This window comes from Procambarus clarkii, chromosome 3, assembly GCF_040958095.1.
Source record: "Procambarus clarkii isolate CNS0578487 chromosome 3, FALCON_Pclarkii_2.0, whole genome shotgun sequence".
NCBI classification, from domain to species: domain Eukaryota; kingdom Metazoa; phylum Arthropoda; class Malacostraca; order Decapoda; family Cambaridae; genus Procambarus; species Procambarus clarkii.
In genome coordinates, this window is record NC_091152.1 from 23,222,798 (window position 1) to 23,236,341 (window position 13,544).

General features: G+C 40.6%; 1 protein-coding gene across 1 annotated transcript; it reads left to right on the forward strand.

Annotated features, from left to right (window-relative positions):
- The first annotated feature begins 12,977 nt into the window (after positions 1-12,977).
- LOC138368633 (piggyBac transposable element-derived protein 4-like) lies at positions 12,978-13,325 on the forward strand. Its single transcript, XM_069331269.1, has one exon. It carries the CDS (start codon positions 12,978-12,980, stop codon positions 13,323-13,325), a length of 348 nt encoding a protein of 115 aa, XP_069187370.1.
- The last annotated feature ends 219 nt before the right edge of the window (positions 13,326-13,544 follow it).

Sequence of the window (13,544 nt, forward strand, 5' to 3'; positions counted from 1 at the left end):
TGTTCATTGATGTAGATGTAGGCATATGTAGATCCTTATGAGTTTTTCTGGCAGTTTGGTGAAGATGCTCATAGAACCACTGCTGAACAGGGGGCACATTCTGTACACTGACAAATGGTATACCAGCCCCTTGCTAACAAAGTTCCTGCTTGAACATAACACGTGAGTGTGTGGCACTGTAAATACACATAGGAAAGAAATGCCAGTTTTTTTATACTGGTACTGTAGTGGGTAATTGTTTACTTAAAAAATATGACAATTTTATCAGTGCATTGGAAAAATAGATGTGAAGTGAATATACAGTATTGACAACTATTCACACTGGTGAAATGCTTGACAGTGGCAAAATGAGGTTTAGAAGAGATGGAAAATTGTATAAGCCAGATTGTGTCATTGACTACAATATAAATACAAGATTGGTAGATAAATGTCACATGATGGTTGGTGCTGTTGAGTGTGTTCGCAAAAGTGTAAAGTGGACAAAGAAATAGTTTTTTCATCTTGTGGAAGTAACAGTGTTGAACTGTTTCAACATGTATTTGATGAAATCAGGCAAGAAACCATCAATTTGTGTTTTTAGTCATGCTCTCTTGTTGCAATTATTCATCAAGTATGGCAAGGAAGACAGTGTAAGGACAGTTATTCATGCACAAACAAGGCCACATGTAACTCCCAACAAACTGGTTGGTAATAACCTGTTTACAATTTACTAGGCCTGGCTACATACCAACTACAGGAACTAAAGCCAAAGGTGTACATGAGTGCGTTGTTTGCAAGTACATAGAATGAAAAACCAGGAAGCGAAAATCTGTATGTACCTGATGCATCGAGTGCAAAGTTGCTCTGTGTACCATGGACTGCTTCTTTGATTATCACTCATTTCCGAAGTACTGAGTAATTACCTAAGTGTAGTTACATGATGAGAGCTACGCTCGTGGTGTCCCGTCTCCCCAGCACTCTTTGTCATATAACGTTTTGAAATTATTGACGGTTTTGGCCTCCACCACCTCTTACCTAACTTGTTCCAATCGTCTACCACTCTGTTTACAAGAGTGAATTTTCTTGTATTTTTCTGCCGACTCTTTTGTTATTTTAAATCTATAACATCTTGTTCTTGAAGTTCCAGGTCTCAGGAATTCTTCCCAATCAATTTTATCGATTCCTGTTACTATTTTGTACGTAGTGATCATATCACCTCATTTTCTTCTATCTTCTTGTTTTTGCATACTTAATGCCTCTAACCTCTCCTCGTAGCTCTTGTCCTTCAGTTCTGGGAGCCACTTAGTGGCAAGTCTTTGCACCTTTTCCAGTTTGTTGATGTGCTTCTTAAGATATGGGCACCATACAACCGCTGCATATTCCAGCTTTGGTCTAACTAAAAGTCATGAACAATTTCTTTAATTCTCCATCCATGTACCGTATTTAAAAGCAATTCTGAAGTTAGAAAGTGTAGCATAGGCTCCTTGTACAATGTTCTTAATGTGGTTCTCAGGTGACAGTTTTTTATCTAGAACCATCCCTAGATCTCTTTCTTTATCAGAATAATTTAAAGATTTCTCACATAATTTATAGGTTTGTGTGGGGTCTATGTTCCCCTATTCCACACTCAATAACATGGCATTTATTCACATTAAATTCCATTTGCTAAGTGGTGCTCCATATACTTATTTTGTCCAGGTCTTCTTGAAGGGCATGACTTATCTAAGTCTTAAGTATAAGTAAGTCTTAAGATCTCAAGTCTTAAGATAAGTAAGAAACTTATCTAAGTTTCTTATCTTCCCTATTATCTTAGCATCATCAGCAAACATGTTCACATAATTCTGTATTCCATCTGGTATATCATTTATGTAGACAACTGAACATTACTGGTGCAAGAACTGAACCCTGTGGTACTCCAGTAGTGACATTTCTCTAGTCCAATATATTGCCTCTGATTACTGCCCTCATTTTTCTATCGGTTAGAAAAATTTTCATCCATGTTAGAAGCTTACCTGTTACCCCCTCATATGTTCCAGTTTCCAGAACAACCTCTTATGTGGAACTGTTGAAAGCCTTTTTTTAGGTCCAGATACTGTAGATGCAGTCAACCCAACCATCTCTTTTTCTGTAAAATCTCAGTGGCTCGATCATAGAAACTCAGTAAATTCGATACACAGGATCTTTCAGATTAAAAACCATACTGTCTGTCTGATATTATATACCTGTAGTTTCTCTCCAGGTGTTCTATCCATTTAGTTTTAATTATATTTTCCAATACAGTATTTTGACTATTACACTTGTCAATGTTACATGTCTATAATTGAGGGGGGTCTTCCCTGCTGTCACGTTTGTAGATTGAAACTATGTTAGCCTTTTTCCACACATCTACTACTGACTCCTGTACACAGAGATGCCTGAAAAATCAGTTGAAGTGGAATGCTGAGCTCAGGTGCACATTCTCTCAGAACTCATGGTGAAACTCCATCTGGACCAACTACTTTGTTCTTACTTAGTTCCTTGAGCATTTTTTCCACTTCATCTCTAGACACCTCTATGTGCCCTCTGTTGTTATCTGGATTTCTCATTGTGTTTGGTTCTTTGAAGATTTCATTTTGTACAAACACACTTTGGAACTTTTCATGTAATGTTTCACACATTTAATTTTCATTTTCTGTGAATCTGTTTCCCATTTTCAACCTCTGCATATTATCATTTACCTGCAATTTGTTGTTAATGAATTTATACAATAGGCCTGGTTCTGTTTTACATTTGTCTGCAATCCCTTTTTCAAAATTTCTTTCTGTATCTCCTCACTACTGTGTAGTTGTTTCTCGCATCTTTGTATCGCTGGTATGTTTGGGGGTTTGGCCTCTTCCTATATTGATTCCATTTTTGTGTCTTTTGGTCTCTGGCCCTCTCGCAATTTCTGTTGCACCAATCTTGTTTTTCTGCATTTCTGCTTTGGTATCAATTTTTTTGTGCCTTTATCATGCATTTCACAAAACTTGACAAACATCTCATTTACTTCCTTGCCTAGCAACAAGCCTGTCCGATTATACTCTTTAAAAAAATTTCCAAGGTCCCCATAATGTCCTCTCTTGAAGTCAGGTTTTTCAACTGCTTCAACCTCCTTATTTTCTTCCAGATAATAACACAATGCATACTCTATTCCCAAAAAGACAAACAATTTTACCTGCGAGAAGGAAGGTACGGAATGTCAAATCTCTCTTTCTCCTACCTGGTATCAAATCTAGTATGGAGGGAACATCCACTTCCCTCATCCTCGTAGCTTTTTAAACATGTTGATACAAGAATGTTTCCAGAATGAGGTCTATGAATCTACAGGTCCAAAAGTCCTCTGTTCTAGCTTCATATGCTTTCCAGTCTATGGATTTCAAGTTTAAGTTGCCAACAACCAACAGTCGTGATCTATCTTTATTCACTCTCGACATAATTTCTCACTGTTGTTATAAGACCCTCTCGACATAATTTCTCACTGTTGTTATAAGACCCTCTCGTTTTTTATCCAGCTCCTCTTTTGTCCATGTGTTGCTTGGCAGTGGATTATATGCATTTATGATCATTAGTTTATCATCCTGATTGCAGATCTCTAATGCTATTATGTCAACTTCTTGTGGATTGGCAATCATTATTTTGTTTACCTTTAGATGTTCTTTCACCAGCACAGCAACACTGCCGCCTTTCCTAATTTTTATGTCCCGTCTCCAAGCTGAGTAACCCCTTGGGAATATGACCTTGTTTAAAATATCATCTTCAAGTTTTGTCTCAGTGAGTGCAAAAATGTCTGGCATCTGCAGCTGCATTACATCATTTAACTCCAGTATCTTTGATCTCACTCCATCTAAGATGGTGTATACAATTTTCAGGAACATGTTCCCTCTTTCATTATTCTTCACTACCCCTTTCTTTAGCGATGTTGTTGGTTTGCCTTTTTGTATTGTTTTTCTGGCCTGCCTACCCCTATCACTTTGTAGAAAAAGAATTGATTTCTTCTTCGTTCCTGCTCTCATTTAGACGTTTTGCCTCTGAGGTTCAGTTCCGGCATCTCTATCTTTTGAAAGATCTCGTCTTAACACTTTCGCGCACCCCGCCCGCCACCCCTCAACTGTGCGATATGGGACCCAGGGTGTCACGGGAGCGCGCGTAAATTCTGAAAAGTGTATACTCTCTTCAACTTTGTCACCTTAATTCTCGTCCTACGAGATTAAATTTTGTATCATTGTGTTCGCAATAGAATTCTCTACAGCACTAAATGCATATAAACTCCAAAAGCCCGGCTAATTACCCGCAGCAAACAGAGAAAGTGCGAACGAGTTACCCAGGAGCGCGCAAACGCGATAAAATGTTTTCACTATTTTCACTCTGGTCACCTCAATTTTCGTCCTAGGTCTTTCATTTTAGTCTCAATGGGTTCGCAATAGAATTCTCTATAGGAACATTAGCATATAAAATAAAAAACCTGGTCACGCTCCAACCGCCGACGAGTTGAAGACGGGCCACGCGTTAGCCGCAAGTGAGCGCTCAGATGCCTTCCAGCTACACTCCCAATTCCCGCCCTTTTCAAGCCTTTCTTTCGCAATTTTCTTCCTGGAAGGGCCTTGTTCATGATCACTATCCATCGTGGAGTAAGCGTAGATAGTTTCTAAAGCCGCAGTAAGAAATATAGCCACGGAAAATAGCCGAAATGTTCACACGTTTGAGATGCGAGGGGAGGCAACATTGGTCACAACAGTGGAGCGAAAACAATGGGCCCACGGCGTGTGCCAAGCCGCCTGAGGGCCACGAGGCTCAACAAAGAAAAGTGGGAAGACATCGGCGCGCATTTTAAAACCAGTCCCAAAAAAATCGGATAAAAACCTGATTTTTGGCGATTATTTAAAGTGGATGACGCAATGCTGCGTCATCCCCGGTATTACCGCCAGTAAACGGATGACGCAATGCTGCGTCATGCCCGGGCGAAAGTGTTAACGACCATACTTTCCCTTCCTCATCACTTTGTAATTTTCTAGCATTCCTCAGTACTTCCATTTGTTTGGCATCATTTAGGGTGATCCTCGAAGGTCGATCTTTACCCTTTTACGTACTTGCCAATCCTCCTGTAGTTGCAGACATTCTCTATGGTAGTAAGACCTTCCACGAGGCCAACAATTTTATCTACCACTTTTGCTTCTTCTATAGCTCTTTCTGACGTAGATGTTATCTCCTTTTCTGTGCAACCAAAAATTATCAGGGACTTATTTCGATCAACTGTGTTTTGCACCAACTTTGGGTTAGATTCCGATTCTTTTCTCACTTCCAGCCTAATGTTTTATCCTGGTTGCTGTAGTGTTTAGCCTCCTTTACTGCTTCTATTTTTTCCTTCTCCTTGGGCCCATGTGTAGGCACTTGTGAGTTGTGAGGAAGGTGAGTTGCATATCCTTCTTGCAATGTTCTATTCCCTGTGTAACTTCCTCCATCTGTACTGACAAAAGCTGTTTTTCCTGTTGAATTTCCTTTCCTAACCATTTGTAGTCATTTATGTTTAAATTTGCTTTAACTTCTTCCTAAACTATTTTCAAGAGTTTATTTTCCTCTTCCATGGCTTTGCAATTTGTTTCCAAATGATTCTTTTTCATGCACAAGTCTTTCACTAACCCCTCAAGGCCTAAATCTTTGCTACTCAAGTGGTCATTACTTTCTCTCAATTTACCGATTATTTCTACATGCAGTTCACTATGATATCTAATTTTGCCAACTTTTTGTGTAGACTGCTTATATCTGCTTATGTGTGTGTGTAATACAGTGTTTGAGTGTACATATTGTAAATAAATTGAATACTGAACAAGTAATATTGTGACAAAAAATTTTTGTGGATACATTAGTGACACTTGTATCACAGTTCCTTGGAACATATTGAAAGTTCTACTGTGTACATGTTCTACTAATGTACATCAGATACGATAAAAAAATAATTAGAAAGCATTGAAAATTGCATTGAAAAAATGAATGAGAATATATTTGAGGCAACTCGCAAGTCTTGAATCACCCGCGTGACCGCCTCCTGGGAGCTTCCTGCATGGGCGAACATGTCCGGATGATGTCACCTCGCGTCTTCTCCACATCGGCACAGCCAAAGTGGTTTTCTTATTTTTTTTTTTTTGTACATGTACATGTTCAGGGAAGGGTTTTTAACAATACCCAAAGAAAAAAAAGTGGGGAGTACTGTACAGTACTTCAATTATGGCGCACCACAAGAGTGTAGATAGAAGTCAAACAGCATAGGAGGTTAAAGATGAAAGGTTCACATAAGAACCTTACAACAGAAAAAATATAAAGGATAATCTTGACAACAACAAAATCAAGCATTGTATGTAATGAAATATCTTTTCTGGTAGAGCTCTGGGTCTGGGTCAAACAAATTCTTAAAATATTTAAAACAAAATACAGTAGTTTTAAACAATTTTAATTGTTTCTTCATGTAATTGATTTAGACATTTAAAAATCATTTTAATATATATTGCCTATACAGTAGAGTGGGGCTTCGACTTACGATTTTAATCTGTTCCCAGAGACGAGTCATAAGTCGAAACGAATTTTCTCATAAGAAACAATGGGAACTGAATTAATCCATTCCACACCCCCAAAAATAATAATTGAAAAATACATTTTATATTGAATACAATTTTTTTTTATCTAACTACAATACAGTACATGGGTTTATCTTACCTTTATTGAGGACTCTTGTTGGTGCGGTATATGGAAAATGGTGAGGAGGGGGGGAGGAGGAGAGGTGTTACTGTTTGGACGGGAAGTCCCCTTCCATTATGACATCAGGCAGTGATGACTTCTCATGGGTGCTCTCTCTCTCCTACGTTTTGCAGGAGTACCACTAGGATCTGGTTGTGGCTCACTGCTTGCTTGTCTTATGAGAATCTGTCTAATGACACTTTTTTTCCACACATTTTAACACTTGTCTGTAGTGAGATATCACATCGTCATTTAAAAGGTCAATGCAACAGCCTGCTACAGCTTTATCTGGGTGAGTTTTTTCAACAAAACTTTGTAGTTCTTCCCATACTTCACACATTTTTTTTTAATGAGAATTCCTCTACTCAACTATTTTCTAAGGTTGAACCTTACCACTGACTTTCTTGGGACCCATGGCGAGATATATAATAATTACTTTTATGTTAAAAATACAATAAAATCACCAAAGTAATGGAATTTCCTACAAACGTGATCGTAACTAAGCGGGCGGCTCAGATAAACTGAGGCAGGTCGACCAAACCATGCACTCGGTCGACCCAAACGCGTATCAGCGAATATCGTTAGTCGACGACACAATCGTAAGTTGGGTCGCATTTCCCAACCAAATTTACATCGTAACTCGAAAATATCGTAAGTTAGGGCAATCGTAAGTTCAAGGTGTCACTGGACCGGCGTATCTCCGTTCCTTCCGTGGAACGCGCTAGGCTGCGTGGGCGTGTTCTCGAGCGGCGCGGAGTGCCCGTCCCCCCTCTACGTCGTCCCGGTTCACTCCAAACCCACTTCGGCTAGCGCCCAGCGATCAACTCAGAACTGGCACGGACCAGGGGAATCCGACTGTCTAATTAAAACAAAGCATTGCGATGGTCAGAGATAGATATTATACTGTACTTCCTCAGATATACACTTTTCAAATTTAATTCTGATATTTATATCAGTCTTGAAATTTGGATAGTTACAAATTAATTTTGATGTTCTTGTAGGATTCTTAGAAAACCTAAAATATGGGTGGCTAAGAAAAATACTAAAGTGGCCTCAAACTTACTACTGTATGTTGGATATATATTTTTGGGCACGATGATGCCACATGCTTCAAAATGCATATTAATGATTCTTATGTATAATAACTTTTTAGTTAAAAATGTGAGAGATGTCATATCTTTGTCATTATAAAAAATTTCTAAGCAAAACCCACTGCATTACATTCCTCTAGTGAAAAAATGTCCCATGACAGGCTGGATAACCTAGGTCAACAGAATTATATGACAAGCCACTGTCTTAGGATTGAAATGCGAGATAAAACTGTCAACACAGTTGTTCAAAACTGTTGAATTTTAATACAGGCTACGCATTCTGAATGGCACGATGCAGCATTCAAGTTCAATAAAATACATACAAACGTACAGAGTAGTCTAAGCTATTTCTACCTACATATCCAGCATTGTTGCAATTTGGACATTGAAAATAGTTTTATACCATAGTTTTTGCCCCTATCCATTGTTGCCACACAACCAACGGTCCCAAATTCAATACCCAGACAGGACAAAGACAGTTCGGCACATTTTATTCACCCAATGCCTCTGTTCACTTGGCAGGAAATACAGCCTGTAGGAACTGGGAGCTGGACAATTGTTCTGGGTTACATCTTGATGAAGGTATAAAGTTGTTGAAGAGGGACCTCAATAAACCTAGGTATAGGCTTCCAGTCTCCAACAGGAAATCAAATACATTTTGAATTGGCTAAAGCTTCTGGATTTTTAATATGGTCTAACCTAGGTATATCCTCGTGGCTAGGTTTACATTGGAGGATTAAAACAGAGGATGATAGGAGGAGGCTACATGATGACCTAGACAGACTGAATGAATGGTCCAACAAGTGGCTGCTAAAGTTCAACCCGAGTTGTAATGTAACCCAGTAACGAAACTAGGCGGTGGAAACAGGAGGCCAGACACAGGATACAGAATGGGAGATGAAGTACTCTATGAAACGGGCAGAGAGAAAGATCTAGGAGTCGATATCACACCAAAATAGTCTCCTGAAGCCCACATAAAAAGAATTACATCTGCAGCATATGCGAGGCTGGCTAACATCAGGACAGCCTTCAGGAACCTATATAAGGAATCATTCAGAACCTTGTATACCTCATATGTCAAACCAATCCTGGAGTATGCGGCCCCAGCATGGAGCCTGTAACTTGTCAAGCACAAGACGAAGCTGGAAAAAGTTCAGAGGCATGCCACTAGGCTAGTCCCAGAACTAAGAGGCATGAGTTACGAGGAAAGTCTGCGGGAAATGTACCTCACGACACTGGAAGACAATAGTATGAGGAGACAGGATCACTACCTACAATTCTCAGGGAAATTGACAGGGTAGATGAGGATAAATTGTTTAACATGGGTGGTACGCGAACAAGGGGACACAGGTGGAAACTGAGTACCCAAATGAGCCACAGAGATATTAGAAAGAACTTTTCAGTGTCAGTAGTTAACAGGTGGAATGCATTAGGCATTAAATGTGGTGGAGGCTCACTCCATACTCAGTTTCAAATGTAGATATGATGGGGCCCAGTAGGCTTAGGAATCTGTATAACAGTTGAGTGACGGTTGAGAGAAGGGACCAAAGAGCCAAAGCTCAACCCCCGCAAGCCCAAATATGTGCGTACAAATAGGTGAGTACTAGCCAACAGTGGAGTACTTGCCTAATTGTATTTTCCAAGGATAAGCTTAAGCTCTTTGGTTATGCCCTTCATCATTCAATCAACTGGTTTACAGACTTATAGTTGGCCTGGAAATCTGTACCTGGATGGAGTTCTAGGAGTTGTTCCTCCCAAGCCCATCCCCTGGGCCAGGATTGACTTGTAAGAGCTTGGTCCAACAGGGTGTGGCTTAGAGCGACCCACAAGCCCATATATCCATTACAGCCTGGTCAGTCCGGCACTAATTGCAGAAAATTTTACATCATATGGTGACTTGAGGTGGGGGCCAGAGAGCTGAGGCCAATCTCCTGCAAATACTTTGCTAGTGGCTAGTCTGGAGCCAGCCAAAGGAGAACATCTAAGCCAGATAAACCAATTTATAAAAGTTCCCAATTTTAACCCTTAAACTGCGCAAAACCTCATATGATGTGTGACATTGAACTCAGTTTTTTAAATTTTCTGAAACTCTTTCAAATGTTTTGTGAATAATCTACTACGCAAATGCTCGAACTTTGTCTAAATGACACCAGTGTAACTTGAAAAACAAGAAAATTAAAAATAATTAAAAAATTGAATATTGATAACTTCAGATTTTGAAATCAGCTGCAAAAATATAAAAATATCACCAACTGCTCATATGGTGTTATGCTCTCAGAATAGCATATGATCTTCATTTTCATAAATTTAGAATATAAGTTTTCAGTATAATTTACTGTTAAAAAGAGTCAATACCTGTATGGCATTTGAAATATGCGCAAATTTAGACAACGAAAATTTATACTCCAAACGTTTAGTTTTTATGAAAAATCAATTCTATAGGGATTGTAGAACAGACAGCTGTGCACACTGATTTAGTGATTTTTATGATAGTGATCATATCACTATAGTTATATGTATATAGCTGATAATTATATGCAGTGGTTCCTCGGTTTAAGAGTTTAATCCGTTCCTGGAGACAGCTCGTATTTCGAAAACCCGTATTCCGAAGCTAATTTCCCCATAAGAAATAATGAGAAATGAATTAATCCATTCCTGACTACCCCAAAAACCTCACTTCAAACTAAATTTTACCCTATCTTTAACTATTACTCATCTAAATAAACCTACAAAACTATGTTCAAGTTATTACTTACCCTTGTTGATGAATGCTGTAGGCGTATGGAAGATGGTGAGGAGGGGGAAGGAGGAGAGGTGTTACTGTTTGGAAGGGTAGTCCCCCTTCCATTATAACATCAGGCAGTGAGGACCTTTCTGGTGTGCACTCCCTGGCACATTTTGCCTGCATACCACTAGGTCCTGGTTGTGGCTCACTGCTCGATTTTCTCACAACAAATCTGTCCATGGAAGCTTGTTTTTCCCTTCTTCGCAAGCTGTCTCTGTAGTAAGGCATCACATTGTCATTGAAAAGATTAAGGCAACGGCCTACTACAGCTTTCTCTGGGCGAGTCTTTTCAATAAAAGTTTGCATCTCTTCCCACATCTGACACCTTCTTAATTTCTGCAGAAGCTTATCAGCCTGGTTTAGCTAAGGGGGAGCCAACAGGGCTCCCCCCAGAAAAGGCATTCGACAGAGTTCCACATAAGAGGTTGTTCTGGAAACTGGAAAATATTAGAGGGGTGACAGGTAAACTTCTAACATGGATGAAAAATTTTCTGATAGAAAAATGAGGGCAGTAATCAGAGGCAAAGTATCGGACTGGAGAAACGTTACAAGTAGAGTACCACAGGGTTCAATTCTTGCACCGGTGATGTTCATTGTCTTCGTAAATGATCTACCAGATGGAATACAGAATTATATGAACATGTTTGCTGATGATGCTAAGATAATAGGAAGGATAAGAAACTTAGATGATTGTTATGCCCTTCAAAAACACCTGGACAAAATAAATATATGGAGCACCACTTGGCAAATGGAATTTAACCTGAATAAATGCCATGTTATGGAATGAGGAATAGGAGAACATAGACCCCACACAACCTATAAATTATGTGAGAAATCTTTAAAGAATTCTGATAAAGAAAGATCTAGGGGTGGTTCTAGATAGAAAACTACCACCTGAGGACCACATAAAGAACGTTGTGCGAGGAGCCTATGCTACACTTTCTAACTTCAGAATTGCTTTTAAATACATGGATGGGGAAATACTAAAGAAATTATTCACGACTTTTGTTAGGCCAAAGCTAGAATATGCAGTGGTTGTGTGGTGCCCATATCTTAAGAAGCACATACACAAACTGGAAAAGGTGCAAAGACATTAGACTAAGTGGCTCCAAGAGCTGAAGGGCAAGAGTTACGAGGAGAGGTTAGAGGCATTAAATATGCAAAAACTTGAAGATAGAAGAAAAAGAGGCGATATGATCACTACTTACAAAATAGAAACAGGAATTGATAAAATTGATAGGGAAGATTTCCCGAGACCTGGAACTACAAGAACAAGAGGTCATAGATTTAAATCTTTAACTGCGCGACGCGCCTGCAGGCCCACGCTTGGGGTGCACTACAGTGCCTCCGGGTATTTGTATTTTTCACGTTCCATTTAAAAGTGGCGCGCGGTGACGCGGGTATGGAATGGATGGCTGGAGGCCCCAGTGATCGTGCGCCATCTTTAAAAAAATTCCCAGTATGCCCCGCGGCCGTGGGGAGCCCCAGTTCCCAAGCAGCAACCATGTCTGACACATCGTCAACGAGCTCCCGCTCCACGGTGACCCGCGGTCATGGAAAACGACTCTCTGAGGAGGAGATTCGCGATATTTTGTATGACAACGGTGATATGGATGATGACCTGGACTATGATCCAGAGAAAGACCTGACACAGAGGTCTGACACGAGTGAGGGAGAGACGGAAGTGGATGATGTGGCAAGCGTGTACGGTAAGCGCTCCTCGTCCGGCCTGTCTCGCCGCCCTCGGTCAACACCGGTATCACCACCATCATGTATTTCCCCAGACGCTAGTTTATTCAGTGACAGTACATGTGACGAATTTTTCTCGGGCTTCGGTGACATTGGCTCCAATACAAGTAGTGTGGACGACCCGAAGTACTAGCAGCGGGAGTGGTACCAGGCGGGGTTTTGCTGCCTCAGCAACACGTCGAGGCAAGCGACAGCGTGTCTCACAGCATGACAACAGTGGGCCCTCAACATCACGTGTTCGTGGTATGCCTATGGTACGAAAATCTGCCTCAGCGCCAAGCATACCCTCGCGCAGCTCCAGCAACAGACGACGTAGCCGTGGTTTTGGTGCTCAGTCGTGGTGTTGGCCATGGTGTTGGCATCAACACCAAACCCCCTGGTGTACTTGTTTGGGAGGATTGCACCACATTTGTCCCTCAAATACCAACGTTTGATGATAATGATGTTGGTGTTTCAGCTTTATTCCTGTATACCGGTGATATGGTGGACATGGAATATTTCCAGGCATATTTTGAAAACTTCTTCACGACCCAACTTGTGACTGAGACAAACACGTATGCCCACACCCTCATAGACGGCGGCATATTACCTGCCTCACGCGATGGAAGGATACGACAATCGACAAGATGTACATGTTTCTGGCACTATGCATGATGATGAAGCACTCCGAGAAAGCTGTCGTCCAGGACTATTGGAACAAAGACAGCCTTGTTCCATCGCCCATGTTCAACCGGTATATGTCGCGGGATAGGTTCCTCTTGATTCTCAGGTTCCTGCATTTCGAGAATAATGCAAATGAGGACAAACACGACAGACTCTGGAAGGTACGCAAGGTATTCAGTGACCTGAGAGGGAAGTTTAGGGATTATTTTGTATCTGGACAGAATGTCGTTATCGATGAGTCGCTTGTACTGTTCAAGGGCAGACTGGTATTCAAGCTGTACATCCTTCAAAGCGGCACCGTTTTGGACTGAAGTTTTTTATGCTGTGTGACTGTTAGACTGGTATCGTCCTGGACATGATCTTGTATTCTGGTACAGACGTCGACATACCAGCTTAAGATGAACAGGAGTTCTCCGGCAGTGTCGTAAAAACCCTGATGGAACCGTTGGCTGAACAGGGGGCATATACTGTTTACCGACAACTATTATATTACACCAGCCCCTGTGACCAGATACCTCCTTGCCCGCAAC